The 17,812-nt window shown below is 54.3% G+C and overlaps 1 protein-coding gene and 1 long non-coding RNA gene across 2 annotated transcripts in view; both read left to right on the top strand.

Moving 5' to 3' along the window:
• p3h2 (prolyl 3-hydroxylase 2) overlaps positions 1-15,976 on the top strand; it is a 79,349-nt gene extending 63,373 nt beyond the window's left edge. The window contains exons 7-15 of the mRNA XM_052018496.1: positions 2,448-2,497; positions 3,441-3,535; positions 8,515-8,642; positions 8,734-8,829; positions 12,278-12,428; positions 12,718-12,835; positions 13,518-13,593; positions 14,517-14,657; positions 15,081-15,976. Coding sequence (XP_051874456.1) covers positions 2,448-2,497; positions 3,441-3,535; positions 8,515-8,642; positions 8,734-8,829; positions 12,278-12,428; positions 12,718-12,835; positions 13,518-13,593; positions 14,517-14,657; positions 15,081-15,173 — 948 coding nt within the window. The 3' untranslated portion in view covers positions 15,174-15,976. The remainder of the gene's footprint in view (positions 1-2,447; positions 2,498-3,440; positions 3,536-8,514; positions 8,643-8,733; positions 8,830-12,277; positions 12,429-12,717; positions 12,836-13,517; positions 13,594-14,516; positions 14,658-15,080) is intronic.
• Positions 15,977-16,113: 137 nt separating this feature from the next.
• On the top strand, positions 16,114-17,151 carry LOC127571741 (uncharacterized). Its single transcript, XR_007956506.1, has 2 exons — positions 16,114-16,177; positions 16,245-17,151. It is a non-coding gene; the product is annotated as an uncharacterized LOC127571741 (long non-coding RNA).
• The last annotated feature ends 661 nt before the right edge of the window (positions 17,152-17,812 follow it).

Genomic DNA, 17,812 nt, shown 5'->3' on the forward strand with positions numbered 1-17,812 from the left:
AGGGTGGGACGGTGCGGAGGGAGCTTCACCCTGTGTCTGACCCCGGGAGTGTGTGACGGTGGGCAGGGGTCTGTGATGAGGGGAATGTGTGACGGGATGGAAGTGTGTGTGACGGGGGTCTACACTCTGTGACAGGACAGGACAGGATGGGATGGTCTGTGCCCCGGGACAGATGTTCTCCACTGCTCCCCCCAACCCTCAGGTCACCTCCCCACAGATGTTGTGAGTTGTAGTCAGGAGATGCTGGAAACACTGAACAGGTCGGTCACCGTACATGGAAAGGATCAGCAACAATTGGTCCGAGGGTGTGCCGAGTACTGCAGACCCAATCACTGACTCTCTCCCTCCACAGACGCTGCCCGACCGGCTGAGAGTTTCCAGCATTCTCTGGGTTTATTTCGGGGTTGCTGCGCCTGCGGTGTTTTGCTTCCAAGGTGATGCCGTGGATGGGCCGCTGCTGCCACCCTGTGGCCGTGCTGGGAATTGCCAGGAACCTGACTCACCTCATCCCGAGCACCCCCACCCTGAACCCCACCCACCCTGACCCTCCCCACCCCACCCCGCACCCTGACCCACTCCACGCCACCCTGACACCTCATCCCGAGCACCCTGACCCACCACACCCAACCCCAACCCACCATCTGACCCACCCCGCACCCTGACCCCCCCTCCCCCCCCACTGATTGAAACTGTGCCGGACCAGGCAAACACCAGCGGCTCTGAATCCCCGGCAGTTGGCCTCGGGAGGGGCAGAGTGTGGGACTGGACACTCCTGCAGTATGTCTGGGCCCCTCAGCTTTTGTGGAGGGAGAAACAGTCGGGTCGGTGACCGCTCGTCAGGGTGGGAACGAGCTGAGGGGTGCGAGGTGACTGGTGGACTGAGGGGGGGTGTACGGTGACAAGGAGTGCCAGGTATGGGAGGGGAGTTGGGAGACAGTGTCATAGAGCAGGGAAGAGGCCCTTCAGCGCAACCTGTCTGTGCCGACCAAGGTTCCCATCTAAGCCAGTCCCATCTTCCTGTGTTTGGCCCATATCCCACGAAACCTTTCCCATCCATGCACCTGTCCAAGTGTTTTTTAAACGTTGTTACTGTACCTGCCTCACCCACTTCCTCTGAAGCTCGTTCCATATACAGACCACCCTCTGGGTCAAAAAGTTGCCCCTCGGGTTCCTATTAAATCTCTCCCCTCTCACCTTAAACCCGTGCCCTCTAGTTCTTGATTCCCCAACCCTGGGGAAAAGACTGCACATTCACCCTATCTGTGCTGCTCATGATTTTATACACCTCTATAAGATCACCCCTCATTCTCCTACATTCCGATGAGAAAAGTCCCAACCTGCTCAACCTCTCTCCTTAATTGTGTCCCTCGAGTCCCGGCAACATCCTTGTAAATCTCATCTGTATTCTTTGGCATCTTTCCTGTAGGAGGGTGACCACAACTGAACACGATACTCTAAATGCGGCCTCACCAATGTCTTGTATAACTGCAACATAACGTCCCAGCCTCTATACTCAGTGCCCTGACCGATGAAAGCCTGTGTGCTGAACGCTGCCTTCGCCAGTGGCAGGTGAATGACGGATGGAGGCAGACAGAGAGAGAGGGACAGATTATTGCTGGTGAACCAGTGATTTATAAACATTCATCGCCACCTCTGAGTGTTCTGTGCCTCTTATACCAGGAACTCAACGGCCTTTGGAGACAAAGCTCTGCATCCTGTGTGTCTTTTTTATTCCTGTCTCAACCTGCCACGGCTTTCATTGATCCGTGCACAGGGACGCCCTGCTCTCTGTGGCCTGACCCCTTTTCCTGCTTCTCATTCCGCCCACGGTAATGTTTCTCAGCTGCCCATCTCTGCCCATCCTCCCGACTCGTCCCTCCCGCTGCAACCTACAGTCATCGCCGCGTTTGAAGATAGTGCACTGTATGCCCAAGGCCACGGTGTGAAAGGAAGGAGTGGTTGGTGACAGTCCTGGGGTCCACAGTACTCTTCCCTGCAGTGTGAGGAGCAACCTTCCACCCCTCTCCCCCATCCCCTGTTACTAACCCACCCACATTGCCACAGCCACTTTAATCAAGTCCATTATGTGACAACTGCCTTTTGAAAGGCCACATGTCTCGCACTGACCACATTGGCCTTCTCTGCTGCTTAACCACAAATATCGTTCACAAATCAGAGCTGACTTTCCCTTCACAGACTCGTTCTACCCCCGATTGCTCTACCTGAGTGCCTGCTTCCTAAAGTAGCTGCAGAGATGGTGGATCAGTTGGTTGTGATCTCAGAAAACTCCTTGCATTCTGGAGCGGTCCCAGCGGACTGTTTCTAACCGGCGGACGGTGCAGTGGTTTACCGATTCCCTCGTTACACGTGATCTGAGCCTGTCTCCTTAACTGACTGTCCGTGTTTTGTGAATGTGTGAATGGAGATTGTTTGTTTGTTCTCTGCAGGTGAACTGGACTGTGTCTGGGCACAATGAAGATCAGGACGGTGTCGGCAGGTAGGGAACTGGAACTACACACGGATTCTGCTCTCGGTTCAGCCCCTGGTTTACCTGCGGAGATTAAATCTGTCTTCACGCTCCAGCTGGTGTCACTGGGGTGAAGGTCCCAGGAGGGGTTTTGCCAGTTCCCATTTGTGCCTTTCCCACACAATCCTTCCCGAGCTGCAGAGTTTCCCTCCTTAGGAAGAGGAGCGGATTGTGAGAAACGCCAGTTGCCCTGGTATCGACCACCTCCTGAAGCAGCCCCCAGTGGTGACCCGCTCCCACGCTGGTCCCGAGGCACGTGTGGTGGGACAGTGGGTGGTGGTGAGGGCCGTGGGTGCTCCGGGCCGGAGTGTGGCCGGAGCCGGGGGGTCCCACATGCTGCAGCCCCGTGACTGAAGTCCTGAGGGGTGGTGACATGGGTTGAACAGCTCCGTGTGGGTGACGAGCTGCAGCTTAGCGGGGGGAGGTTGAGGTTTATCGCAGGGAGCTGGTGGGATTTGGATGAGGATAAATCGGTGGGTAATGGTCAGTATGGACTGGATGGGCCAAAGGCTCTGTCCCCCTGCTGTACCGCCCCGTAACTGTGGGGGAGAGTGGGCCGGTCTGCCCATGGGTTGGGGGCGCTGGGGGCCGCTACCCCATCATGGAGCAGGTGGGGGTGAGGGGAGGTGGTGGAAGGAGGCCAAATGGAGACAGCGCGTTCTTCTGTCCCAACAGCGCCTGATGCCCCCCCCACTGGTGTCTCCTCCCCCGTCTTCCCGCCACCACCCCCGGGCCATGCTCTGTGAACTCCTGTTTCACCCGTCCCCACCCATCCCTGTCTCCCCCCCCCCCGTGTCACATCCCCCGCGTCACCCCCCCCCGCATCCCCCCGCGTTAACCCCCCCCCCGCATCCCCCCGCGTTAACCCCTCCTGCTGTGTCCTGTCCGCGTTAATCCTTCGCTCCCTGCACAGGCGGCCGGCAGCTGGGGCGGACCCCCTGAAGGCCCCGCAGATCCCGGTCCAGAGGAGACGGGCCGAGAGGAAGGCTGACCGCCAGCTTCGTGAAGGTAGGGTCACCTGACCACCCCGCCTCGGGGGGGGGGTGGGGTCTCCCCGGGGAGGGGGTGGGAGGGGTCTGCACCGTGGGGGCGGGGGGATGGGGAAGGTAGGGTCACCTGACCACCCCGCCTCGGGGGGGGGGGGTCTGCACCGTGGGGGCGGGGGGATGGGGAAGGTAGGGTCACCTGACCACCCCACCTCGGGGGGGGGGAGAGGGGGTGGGAGGGGTCTGCACCGTGGGGGCGGGGGGATGGGGAAGGTAGGGTCACCTGACCACCCCGCCTCGGGGGGGGGGAGAGGGGGTGGGAGGGGTCTGCACCGTGGGGGCGGAGGGGGGGTGGGGAAGCTGACAGGAGGTGTGGGGCAGTGGCAGGACGAGGAGCCGTCCTTCACCGGGGGGGGGGGGGGAGGGAGGGAGATGGTCTCTCCAACCAATCACCATCTCCCCCAGTGGCAGTGCGTTCTCAAAAGGAACCCCCCCCCCACTGCCCCCCACCCCCCCAACGCGCCCCACCCCACCGCCCTTAGAATCCCCTTGGAGAGAGACAGAGCCGTCTGAGACCAGGGCCAGAGGCCGAGGTGATGTCGGGAGCAGTGGGTACAGTGGATGAGAAATTACCTCGGTAAATTGGTCCCATGTACCGAGGTACAGTGGAGACCTGTGTTTTACATACAGATCGGATCATTACGATAAGGTAAGATATCTGTATTAGTCACATGTACTTCGAAACACATCTTTTGTGTGGACTGTTCTGGGGGCAGCCCTCAAGTGTCGCCACACTTCTGGCGCCAACATAGCATGCCCACAACTTCCTAATCCGTATGTTTTTGGAACGTGGGAGGAAACCGGAGCACCCGGAGGAAACCCACGCAGACACGGGGAGAACGTACAAACTCCTTACAGACAGTGGCCAGATTTGAACCCAGGTCGCTGGCGCTGTAAAGCGTTACGCTAACCGCTGCACTACTATGCCTGCACTGCCTACACAGTGCATTGAGGTAGTAAAAGGGAAAACAATAACAGAATGCAGAATAAAGTGTCACAGTTACAGAGAAAGTGCAGTGCAGGCAGACAATAAGGTGCAAGGTCATAACGAGGTAGATTGTGAGGTCAAGAGTCCATCTTATCGTACTAGGGGACTGTTCAATAGTCTTATAACAGTGGGATAGAAGCTGTCCTTGAGCCTGGTGGTACGTGCTTTCAGGCTTTTGTATCTTCTGCCTGATGGGAGAGGGGAGAAGAGAGAAGAGTGAATGACCCAGGATGGGTGGGGTCTTTGATTATGCTGGCTGCATTACCAAGGCAGCGAGAGGTAAAGACAGAGTCCAAGGAGGGGAGGCTGGTGTCTGTAATGCGCTGGGCTGTGTCCACAACTCTCTGCAGTTTCTTGCGGTCCTGGGCAGAGCAGTTGCCTTACCAAGCCGTGATGCATCCAGATATCGATGCACCATAGAAAGCATCCTAAAAGTTGGTGAGGGTTGATGGGAACATGCTAAATTTCTTTAGCCTCCTGAGGATGTAAGGCGAACATTTCTCTCACTAGATGAGGCATATTTAGTAATCCTCAGTGGAGGATGCTCGGGGAGAGGGAGTGTTCTGTGCCGGATGAAGACATGACCTGCAGTGTTCACACGAAGGAAGGGAAGGGTGGGGTGGGGGTGGGGTCAGGGTCAGGTGGGGTTGAAAATTTGGAGAATTTCAGAAACTAGCAAAGGTTCAGGAATTAGGGGGGAGAAAATTGAAAGTGAGAGAGTGTAACTAGGGCAGAGTGAGTGAGCTTTCACAGGGCTTGGGGAAGGAAGTGAGGGAACGTTGCTACTTGGAAAATGAGGTTGTGGTCATGGGAGACTTCAACTTCCCTGATATAAATTGGGACCTATTTAGTGCTGGGGGTTAGATGGGGCAGAATTTGTTAGGTGTATCCAGGAGGGGTTCCTAAATCAATATGTCGACAGTCCAACAAGGGGAGAGCCTATTCTGGACCTGGTGTTGGGTAATGAGCCTGGCCAGGTGACTCACCTGTCAGTGGGTGAGCAATTGGGGAACAATGACCACAGCTCATTAACTTTCAGGATAGCTATAGATAAGGATAGGTAAGGGGCTAGCAGGAGGGGTTTAAATTGGAGAAGGGCTAATTATGAAGGCATAAGGCAGGAACTAGGTAGAGTAAACTGGGAAAACCTTTTTGCTGCCAAGTCCATGTCGAGCATGTAGGAAGTGTTTAAGGATCATTTACACAGGGTACAGGATAGGTACGTCCCGATTAGAAAGAAGTTCATGAATGGGAAAATAAGGGAACCTTGGATGTCCAGAGAAGTGATGAACTTAGTCAAGAAGGACAAGTACCATAGAACAATACAGCACAATACAGGCCCTTCGGCCCACCATGTTGTGCTACCCTTCAAACCACACCTAAGACTATCTAACCCCTTTCTCCCACATATCCCTCTAACTTAAATTCCTCCATATGCTTATCTAACAATCTCTTGAACTTGTGCAATGTATCAGCCTCCACCACCACCCCAGGCAGTATGTAGAGCTTCGGAAGTTAGGATCAGACAGAGCACGTGAGGAATATTAGAAAAGCCTGAATTGAACTCAAGAAAGGAATTAGGAAAGCCAGGAGGGGCCATGAAAAGTCCTTAGCAAGTAGGATCCAAAGGCATTCTATACCTAATAAGAAGAGAACGAGGGAAAGGGTAGGACCACTTAAGGGTAACGAAGGTAATCTATGTTTGGATGCAGAGGATGTGAGTGAGGTTCTGAATGAGTATTTCTCTTCAGTATTTACCCAGGAAAGGGACGTGTAGGACTCAGAAATTGGAACTGAGAGCGGAAACGTTAGGGCATTTAGAGGTCAAGGAAGAGGTAGTGTTAGGTCTCCTGGATAAGTCCCTGGGGCCCGATGGGATATACCCCAGGTTACTGAGGAAGGTGAGAGAGGGAATGCTGGGGCCTTGACCAGCACCTTTGTGTCCTCTTTGACCACGGGTGAGGTCCTGGAGGATTGGCAAGTGGCTGATGTTAGAACAATTACAGCACAATTCAGGCCTTTTGGCCCACAAAGCTGTGCCGAACATGTCCCTACACTAGAAATTACTAGGCTTACCCATATCTGTCTATTTTATCAGCTCCATGTACCTATCTACCAGTCTCTTGAAAGACCCTATCGTATCAGCCTCCACCACCATTTCCGGCAGCCCATTCCACGCACTCACCAGTCTCTGAGTAAAAAAACTTACCCCTGACATCTCCTCTATATCTACTCCCCAGCACCTTAAATCTCTGTTGTTCCTCTATTTAAGAAAGGAACAACGGAAAATCCGAGGAACTGTAGACCAGTGAGTCTCATGTCAGTTGCAGGGAAATCGCTGGAGAAAATTCTTCAAGATAGGATATACGAGCATCTGGAATCCAATGGCTTGATTAGGGAAAGCCAGCACAGCTTTGTGTGGGGCAGGTCATGTCTTACTAACCTGGTTGAGTTTTCTGACAGGGTGACGAGAGAGACTGATGAAGGTAGAGCTGTGGATGTTATCTATATGGACTTCAGGAAGGCATTTGACAAGCTCCCACATAATAGGTTAATGAAGAAAGTTTGGATGCATGGGGTCAGTGGAGAATTGGCTGTGTGGATCCAGAACTGGTTTGCCCGTAGAAGACAGGGTGGTGGTTGAAGGGACTTATTCGGGCTGGAGGCCTGTGAGTAGTGGTGTTCCGCAGGGATCTGTACTGGGACCTCTGATGTTTGTGATGTCCATAAATGACCTGGGCGAGTATGTTGATGGTTGGGTTAGTAAGTTTGCAGGCGATACCAAGATTGGTGGAGTTGTGAATAGTGTAGAAGACTGGTGACTGGTACAGCGTGATATAGATCAGCTGCAGATGTGGGCAGAGAAATGGCAGATGGAGTTTAACCCGGATAAATGTGAGGTCTTGCACCTTGGTAGGACTAATGTCAAGAGGCAGTACACTGTTAAGGACAAGACCCTTAACAGTGTTAAAGAGCAGAGAGACCTTGGGGTGCAAGTCCGTGGCTCATTGAAAGTGGCTACACAGGTAGACAGGGTGGTTAAGAAGGCTTATGAAATGCTTGCTTTCATTAATCAAAGTATTGAGTACAGGAGTCAAGAAGTTACGATGCATCTCTATAGAAATCTGGTTAGGCCGCATTTAGAGTATTGTGTGCAGTTCTGGTCACCTCACTATAGGAAGGATGCTGAGGCTTTAGAGAGGGTGCAGAGGAGGTTTACTAGGATGCTGCCTGGATTAGAGGGCATGTGCTATCAGGAGAGGCTGGACAAACTTGGGCTCTTTTCTCTGGAGTGGCAGAGGCTGAGGGGTGATCTGTTGGAAGTGTATAAAATTATGAGGGGCATAGATAGGGTGGACAAGCAATATCTTTTTCCCATTATTGAGCAATCCAATACCAGAGGGCATGCATTTAAGGTGAGATGGGGTAGGTTCAAAAGAGACGTGAGGGGCAAGTTTTTTTTACTGAGAATGGTGGATGCCTGGAATGCGTTGCCTGATAGGGTGGTGGAGGCAAATTCATTGGGGGCTTTTAAGAGGGACTTGGATGAGAGGAAAATAGAGGGATATGGGCATTCTGTAGGTAGGAGGGATTAGCTATGTCGACACAATATTGACCGCCCCCGGGCGCCGCATGTGGGACCTCCCCTAGGCGTCGTGTGAGACCACCCTTGGGCGCTGCGCGTGGGACCTCCCGTGGGCGCTGCATGTGAGACCACCCCTGCGTGCCGTGTGAGACCTCCCTTGGGCGCTGTGTGTGAGACCACCCCTGCGCGCCGTGTGAGACCGCCCCTGGGTGCTGCGTGTGGGACCTCCCCTGGGCGCCGTGTGAGACCGCCCCTGGGCGCTGCGGACAGCCGTGGTCCCTGGTGTTAGGGAGGGATGGACTGGTGGTGGAGTCAGTGTCGAACTTCCCGTTGTGGTCTCCGTTCTCACTGCGCACTCTCCCTACAGGTGGGCCGGTGCTCTTCAGCTACGTGAAGGTTGTCCAGGACTCGCAGCAGCTGAACGGGAGCCAGCGTGTGCTCCTTGACGATGTGATCACAGCCCAGGAGTGTCGGGACTTGTACCGTGTGGCCAGTGTAAGTGGCCTGGTGCCTTGTCTCTCCGTGCCGTCAGCAGCACGTGCTCAGAGCTGGTCTTTACGTCCACCAATGTCTCCTGTTTCTGTAGAGCATCGCCATGGTGGGTGACGGCTACCGGGGGAAGATGTCACCTCACACACCCAATGAGCGCTTTGAGGGAGCCACTGTGTACAGGGCCCTGGCGGTGAGTCACCTCTTGGACTGTCTGTCAAAGCCCAGTTTACTGTCACACACACACATCCGTGTGTGCACGGGCGCAATGAGAAACTTCCCTGCAGCAGCATCACAGGCACACAGCATCATATTCACAACATTCACGAGAAAAACATAAATGTAAATCGTACAAATTTATGCAAGAAAAAACACTATCAGAACACAAAGTGCATTGTAGTGCACAGTGGTCCCAGTGTTGCTGTACTGAGGCAGTGATCAGGGTTGTGCCCGATGGTTCAAGAACTGAATGGTTGAAGGGAAGTAGCTGTTCCTGAACCTGGTGGTGTGGGACTTCGGGCTTCTGTATCTCCTGCCTGATGGGAGCTGGAGGAGATGGCACGGCCCGGATGGTGGGGATCTTTGATGATGGATGTTGCCGCCTTGAGGCAGCGTCTCCTGTAGATACTCCTGATGGTGGGGAGGGATGTGTCCGTGATGTATTGGGCAGAGTCCACTACTCCCTGCAGCTTCTTACGTTCCTGCACATTCAAATTGCCGTCCCAGACCATGATGCACCCAGTCAGGACACTTTCAACAGTACAGCTGTAGACATTTGTTAGAGTGTTTGGTGACAAGCCAAACTTCCTTAGAACATAGAACACTACAGCACAGTACAGGCCCTTCGGCCCACGATGTTGTGCCGACATATTATCCTGCTCTAAGATCTATCTAACCCTTCCCTCCCACATAGCCCTCCATTTCTCTATCATTCATGTGTCTATCTAACAGTCTCTTAAATGTCCCTAATGTATCTGCCCCCACAACCTCTGCCAGCAGTGCGTTCCACGCACCCACCACAATCTGTGTAAAAAAAAAACCTACCCCTGACATCCCCCTTATACCTTTCTCCAATCACCTTAAAATTATGCCCCCTCATGTTAGCCGTTGTCACGCTGGGAAAAAGTCTCTGACTGTCCACTGGATATGTGCCTCTTATCATCTTGTACACCTCTATCAAGTCACCTCTTATCCTCCTCTCCTTCTGACTGTGTCTACATGCTGGGCCCAGGACACGTCGTCCGAGATGTTAACGCCCAGGAATTTAAAGCTGCTGACCCCTCTCCCCCACCACCGACCCCCCCCCCCCCCCCCTACTGCTGACCCTTCCCCACCCCCCCCACCCCACCACCACCACCACCGCTGACCCCCAGCGCAGACTGGCGCACATTCGCGCAGAACCGTTGGTTTTCTCACCATCCACACCTACCGCCTGTACACAGGGTAAGAAAGGCAAACCTGTGGGTGAGCCCTGAGCTGTAACCACAACCCCGAGAGCACAGGAACAGGCCCTTAGGCCCACCACATGTGCCGACCATGATGCCGAATTAGATTAAATCCCCTCCGTGATCCAATGACGCTGCCTGGATTAGAGGGTATGAGGCCATCTACCTTCCCTGTACGTGTGACCTCCCAGAGTGCAACCCCTGACACATCCCACCGCCACACACACCCAGTGCGGACAGTTAGACCAGCTGGTCACTGCTGCACAGCCCCCTGTCTGCTGGCACAAGACTGGGTGCCAGCTGTTCTCTGCTTTGGCCCAGGTTACTCATCACCTGCCTGGACAGGTGAGAGGTCGGGGTCATTCTGCAGAGTGGGTCAGGGAGGTTGCGGGTCCTGGACTGCCCTGAAATAGTCCCAGTGGCAGAGCTCATGCTCACAGATCGCTCATGCCCACCAGTCACCCACACCCAGCAGTGCCCAAGAGTTGATCGAACCAGGTTACAGAGAGGGGAAGGGAAGTGGTGAGATATGGATCCCTACTTCCCACCCAGGGACACTCGGGGTCAGACCGTCTGCCTGATGGGAGAGGAGAGAAGAGAGAATGTCCTGTGTGGGTGGGTCTTTGATTATGCTGGCTGCTACACCGAGACAGCAAGAGGTAAAGACAGAGTCCAAGGAGGGGAGACTGGTGTCCATGATATGCTGGGCTGTGTCCACAACTCTGCAGCTTCTTGCGGTCCTGGGCAGAGCAGTTGCCGTACCAAGCCAGATAGGATGCTTTCTGTGGTGCATCGGTAAAAGTTGGTGAGGGTCAAAGGGGACATGCCAAATTTCTTTAGCCTCCTGAGGAAGTAGAGGCGCTGGTGAGCTTTCTTGGCCGTGGCATCTATGTGGTTTGACCAGGACAGGCTATTGTTGAAGTTTACTCCGAGGAACTTGAAGCTGTCAACCCTCTTGACCTCAGCACCATTGATGTAGACAGGTGCATGTACACCGCCCCCTTTCCTGAAGTCAATGACCAGCTCTTTTGTTGACATTGAGGGAAAGGTTGTTGTCATGACACCATTCCACTAAGCTCTCTGTCTCCTTCCTGTACTCTGACTCATCGCTGTTTGAGATACGGCCTACGACGGTGGTATCATCTGCAAACTTGTAGATGGAGTTAGAGCAGAATCTGGCCACACAGTCGTGAGTGTATAGGGAGTAGAGTAGAGGGCTGAGGACGCAGCCTTGTGGGGCACCAGTGTTGAGAATAATCGTGCCGGAGGTATTGATGCCTATCCTCACTGATTGTGGTCTGTTTGTTAGAAAGTCAAGGATCCAGTTGCAGAGGGAGGTGTTGAGTCCCAGGTCTCAGTTTGGTGATGAGTTTGCTTGGGATTATTGTATTGAAGGCAGAGCTGTAGTCAATAAACAATAGTCTAATGTATGTGTCTTTACTGTCCAGATGCTCCAGAGCTGAGTGTAGGGCCAGTGAGATGGCATCTGCTGTAGACCTGTTTCAGCGGTTGGTGAATTGCAATGGGTCAAGGCTTTTCGGGAGGCTGGAGCTGATGCGTGCCATGACCAGCCTCTCAAAGCACTTCATGGTGGTGGATGTCAGAGCCACTGGTCAGTAGTCATTGAGGCACGTTACCTTGCTTTTCTTTGGTACCAGGATGATGGTGTTCTTCTTAAAACAGGAGGGAACCTGAGACTGAAGCAGGGAAAGGTTTAATATGTCCGCAAACACTTCTGCTAGCTGATCAGCACAAGATCTGAACACATGGCCAGGGACACCATCTGGGCCAGGTGCTTTCCTCATGTTCACTCTCCGGAAGACTGATCTGTCCTTGACAGTGACTGTGGGTTCAGGTACATTGGAGGCTGTTGGGGCGGGTGGTGACATTACGATCCCCTTCTGTTCAAAACGTGCATAGAGTGCGGTGAGGTCATCGGGAAGGGATGCATTGTTGGCGATACTGCCCAAATTCATTTAGTAGCCTGTTATAGCATGTAAGCTGTGCTGCAGCTGATGGCTGGTCTGGGACTCAGATTTCGGCTGGTATTGTCCCTTGGCATCTGTACGGATGAGAGAGAGAGAGAGAGACACACACACACACACACACACACACACACACACACTCTCTCTCTCTCTCTCTAATACATGTGACAATAATTTACCAATGACTAGTTCCAACTCTGTTCCCTTTCAGTATGGATTTGAGGGCCGGATCTCGCTGCACGGGGCCAAGTTGTTCTATGACGCCAGTGAGAAGGCCCGTCGCATCATCCAGTCCTACTTCATGCTGAATTCCACACTCTACTTCTCCTACACACACCTGGTGTGTCGGACTGCCATCGAAGGTGAGGCGGCCGTCTGCTGTGTCCGGTGTGGGCGCGCTGTCCAGTGGGATTGTCCGGGGTGGGCGCGCTGTCCGGGGGGATTGTCAAGGGGCCTGTCCCCTCTGCCCTGGAGACACTGTCTGACTGTGGGGGTGGGTGGGTCTGAGACGGGGGATCCCGAGATGTGGGGGAGCCTGGGGGCGAGGGAGGGATCACGGGGGCGAGGGAGGGGTCGCGGGGGCACGGATGCTACAGCCAGCTCCCTGCCACGTTGCTCATAATGTCTCTGCTGTTCCCGTTCGAGCTGCAGGTCAGCAGGACAATCGCAATGACCTGAGTCACCCGATCCACGCCGACAACTGTCTGTTGGATCCCGACGCACAGGAGTGTTGGAAGGAACCGCCTGCCTACACACACCGGGACTACAGGTAAACCGCCCCCCCCAACACACAGGGACTACAGGCAACCCCCCCCCCCCCACACACACACACACACACACACACACACACGAACTACAGGTAACCCCACACACACACACAGAGGAGCTACAGGTAACCACACACACACACACACACACACACAGAGGAGCTACAGGTAACCACACACACACACACACGCGCGCGAACTACAGGTAACCCCACACACACACACAGAGGAGCTACAGGTAACCACACACACACACACAGGAACTACAGGTAACCACACACACACACACACACACACACACACACACACACACAGAGGAGCTACAGGTAACCACACACACACACACACACACACACACACACTCTCTCGCTCTCGCTCTCGCTCTCTCTCTCTCTGTCTCTCTACAGGTAACCCCCCCCCCCCACGTACGCTGGGACCACAGGTACCGCTGACTTGGGGTGTGTGGTTGTCATGGTGTTTTAGCCATGTGTGTGTGTTTGAGATCTTGTTCCTTGCCTGTTGTTCTATGACAGAACAGACAACACAAGGTGTGGTCACACCGACTCCACAGCACGGTGAAAGCCCTGGACCAGGTGAGGGACAGGATTACAGGTGGATGGGTGTTGCCCCTCCCCTCCCCTCCCCTGCACTGCTCCCTAGTTACGGTGTCCCTTCCCTCCACAGTGCCATCTTGTACCTGAATGGCGATTTCGAAGGTGGCGAGTTTATCTTCACGGAGCCTGATGCAAAGACGATCACAGTGAGTGTGTGTGCACGTGTTCTGTCAGCAACACCTCCTGTTCTTACCCGTGTCTTCTTACTGAAGCCTTTTCTTAGAGCTGCTCTCCCTCCCCTCCCCTCCCCGCGCCCGGCCACTCCCCTCCCTGCGCCCCTCCCCATGTCCGGCCCGTCCCCTCCCCTCCCCATGCCCGGCCCAGCACCGGCTGCTCCAAAATGTCCGCACTGCTCGGCTGCTGGCAGTTAGCTAATTAGATAATCAATTATGAACTAACAATTTACAATTGTCCCTCCTCTGGGCTGCAGTTTAGTGAAACCCACCAAACAGGTGCCGAGACCTCCCTTAAATGCTCACACCTCTCGCTCCAAGTCCCGGCTCCTGACCAGTGAAACTCACAAGAAGTTCTGTCCCTGACGGTCCCCCAGTACGATACGCTGGAGCCTTGACCCTGTCCTGGTCCATGCACCTTGTTGTCTGCCTGCACTGCACTTCCCTGTAGCTGGGACACTTTACTCTGCGTTCTGTTATTGTTTTACCCTGTACTGCCTCGATGCACCGTGTAGTGAACTGACCTGTATGGACGGTGTGCACATTTTTCACTGTACCTCAGCACGCTACAATAAACCGATTTACCCCATCTCCCCCCCCCACTCTGTTTACCCCATCTCCCCCCCCACTCTGTTTACCCCATCTCCCCCCCCCACTCTGTTTACCCCATCTCCCCCCCCACTCTGTTTACCCCATCTCCCCCCCCACTCTGTTTACCCCATCTCCCCCCCCACTCTGTCCCCCCCATCTCCCACCCCCACTCTGTCCCCCCCATCTCCCCCCCCACTCTGTCCCCCCATCTCCCCTCCCCCCCCACTCTGTCCCCCCATCTCCCCTCCCCCCCCCCACTGTCCCCCTCCCATCTACCCCTCTTGCCCCCTCCCCTGCCCCCCTAGGCTGCAGTGAAGCCTCGCTGTGGACGGATGGTGAGCTTCTCGTCGGGGGGTGAGAACCCCCATGGGGTGATGGCCGTCACCCGGGGTCAGAGGTGTGCCGTCGCCCTCTGGTTCACCCTCGACCCCCACTTCCGGGAGCTGGTGAGTCTGGGGGGGTTCTGGGAAGTGGGCAGGGGTGGGGATGAGGGGGGAGTGGTCAGGGAGCCGGGAGGCAGGGGAGGGGGTGCACACAGCTTGCTGCCCCTGAGGTGGTTCCACACAGGATCCAATGTCTCGGGAACCCTGGTCACCCACCGGTCACTGCCCGGTCACCCACTCGTTATTGACCAGTCACTGACTGGTCACCCACCAATCACCACCCAGGTTGAGTGGGTTATTTGACTGTGGGGGTCTTCACCATGGGAGCCTGTGGGAGGGGGGAGGGTTGTGGGGAGAGGAGGGTGTTGGGAGGGAGGGGAGAGGGGAAGCGAGTGTGGGGCAGACACTGAAACCTGGGACACGGGGTGTGGGGGCAGTCGGATTTCCCCTGCCACTCTGGGATGACCCCCTCCTCTGTCCCCACAGGAACGGATCAAGGCCGACGAGGTGATGCAGTTAATTTCTCTGCAACAGAGGCTGGACGACAAGCTCCCCATCAATCCTCGTGATGAATTGTGAAACCTCGGTTCATAACCTATTTATTTAAATCTCCTGGCCACCCCAGTAGAATGTTCTAATTTTCTGTACAAATGATAATTTAAATTGTTCAGAGAAAGTTTTTTAACTGTTACTCGTTTCCAGTCGAACCACATCAGTCAGTTGTCGTTTGCCCAGATTTGTCCAGATACGTCCGGTCTGCGGTCGGGGTTCCCAAGGACGGGGCTCGTTCCTTGGGGTCCAGTCCATGGACGGGGTCCGTTCCTCGGGGCCCTGTCCACAGACAGGGTCTGCTCCACCAATGGGGTCTGGTCCTCAGACAGACCTGCTTCCTGGATGAGACTAGTGAAGATCCCTCTCCCCTTCCCCACAACACTGTAACTGGACGGACACACACACTCCCCACGTCCACAGGCTTCAGCTCCCTGTCACAGGAGCAGATGCCTCCCACTGACTGGACACAGCTGAAGAAAGAACTTCACTCCATCACTAACCGAATTATGCCAACCCTGTTCCATCTGGGGAGTGTGTGATGGGACGGTGTGGAGGGAGCCTCACCCTGTGTCAGTATAGTCTGACTTCTAAAGCCCTGACAATTTGCGGTGCCCACATTGGTGAACGTGGTTCTGGACACTGGAAGTGTCCGCACTGACTTGCTGCACCTTAAGGAACACAGAAACCTCACCACGGAGACACGAGGCTCTGCAGAATCTGGAGCAACACACGAGGTGCTGGAGGAGCTCAGCGGGTCAGGCAGCATCCGTGGAGGGAAATAAACAGTCGACGTTTCAGCCGAGACCCTTCATCAGGACTGGAACAGAAGAGGGCAGAAGCCGGAATAAGGAGGTGGGGGGAGGGAGGAGCACACGCAGGCAGGGGAGGGGGGAGTCCAGGTGGGTGGGGAGGGGGGTGAAAGGGAGCGATGTGAGAAGCTGGGAGGTGAGAGGTGGAAGGGCTGAAGGAGGAATCTGACAGGACAGGACAGCGGACCATGGAATAAAGGGAACCGGGAAGGAGGTGGGCAGGTCGTGAGGGTGGGGGAGGGTGAGAAGGGGTGAGGGGTCCACAGGAATGAGGGAAAAGGGTGGGGAGGAAAAAGAGGGGAGGGGTTACTGGACCTTAGGTTGATGCTGTCAGGTTGGAGACCCCCAAGGCGGAACATGAGGTGTTGCTCCTCCAACCTGCGTCTGACCTCAACGTGGCAGTAGATGAGGGTCTCTCCTACCAGAGTCGTCCTCCTCCAGCCCTCTGCCTCTTTCACCTGTCACCTCCCCCCTCACCTGGACTCACCTGTCACCTGCCCGCATGTGCTCCTCCGCCTCCCCCACCTCCTTATTCCGGCTTCTGCCCCCTTCCTCTCCAGTCCTGATGAAGGGTCTCGGCCCAAATTGTCAACTGTTTATTTCCCTCCGCGGACGCTGCCTGACCTGCTGAAATGTCGCCTGGTGTATAATTTGCTGTGTTCAAAATTTGTGGTTTGATTTACTGTGGGTGCACTTTGTTTACCCTCTGCACAGGAAACTATGATATTGTGGTTAAAATTATTTATAAAATGATTATTTTGTAGATACTATTAAAATGTATTATCTTTGTGAAATGTTGCATTGAGTCTGTGCAGTGTGTGTGCCAGCCGTCACTGTGACAAGTCCTGTGTATCATGTGTACACAACTGTGTGTGAGCTGTGTACACAACTCGCACCCCACTCTGGGCCAACATCCAGACTTGGACAGGTAAATATTCCGATATCACAATCCAGAGATATTCTGCACACACTGTTGCTGGATCGGTTGGGACTGTGCCTCAGCCTCCGTGTTCCTGACTGCCTGTTACCAGTCTGCCCCAGTGCTGTGTTCGGATCCACTCATTCTCTGCTCTGTCTCAGCAGTGGGGAGGGACGTTTATTGTATTCTTTGAATATATGATGATGAGAATTTTTAAAGTTTAATACTTTGTGAAAAGTGAGAAAAACTTGAATCTACAAATAAAAATTAAAGTTAATTGTTCTGTGCCCTTGTTTTCCTGATTCCTGTCCCACCATTGCCGCCCAGTGCTAGAGGATCCAAGTACAACCTCACCCAGTGTGAATCCCGTTGGTGATCACAGTGAGAACACTAAGGTACGCTAGAGATTGGTGCGCCCCATCCAGCCGGCACCATTTAACGTCATCACGTTGATCGATGCTGGCCTCAACTCCTCTCCTGTGCCATTATACCTCTACTCCTCATAGCCACCTCCACTTTAAATACTTCTCATGAGCCAGCTTCCACCACCGGCGGGGGCAGAGAATTCTAGACGGTCACCACCCTCTGTGAGAAAGCGGGAAGTCATGTTGCAGCTTTATAAAACTTTGGAGTATTGTGTGCAGTTCTGGTCGCCCCATTACAGGAAGGATGTGGAGGCTTTGGAAAAGGTGCAGAAGAGGTTCACCAGGATGTTGCCTGGATTATTGGTGTTGGTTTATCATTGCATTGCGGTAGTACAGGGTAAAACGATAACAGTACAAAGTGTCACAGCTACAGAGTGCAGTGCAGGCAGACAATAAGGTGCAAGGTCATAACGAGGTAGATTGTGAGGTCAGAGGCCACCATTGTATAGGGGAACCGTTCAATAGTCTTATCACTGTGGGATAGGACATTAGAGGGCATGAGCTACGAGAGGT

The sequence above is a fragment of the Pristis pectinata genome, chromosome 6 (genome assembly GCF_009764475.1).
Source record: "Pristis pectinata isolate sPriPec2 chromosome 6, sPriPec2.1.pri, whole genome shotgun sequence".
In the NCBI taxonomy this organism is placed as follows: domain Eukaryota; kingdom Metazoa; phylum Chordata; class Chondrichthyes; order Rhinopristiformes; family Pristidae; genus Pristis; species Pristis pectinata.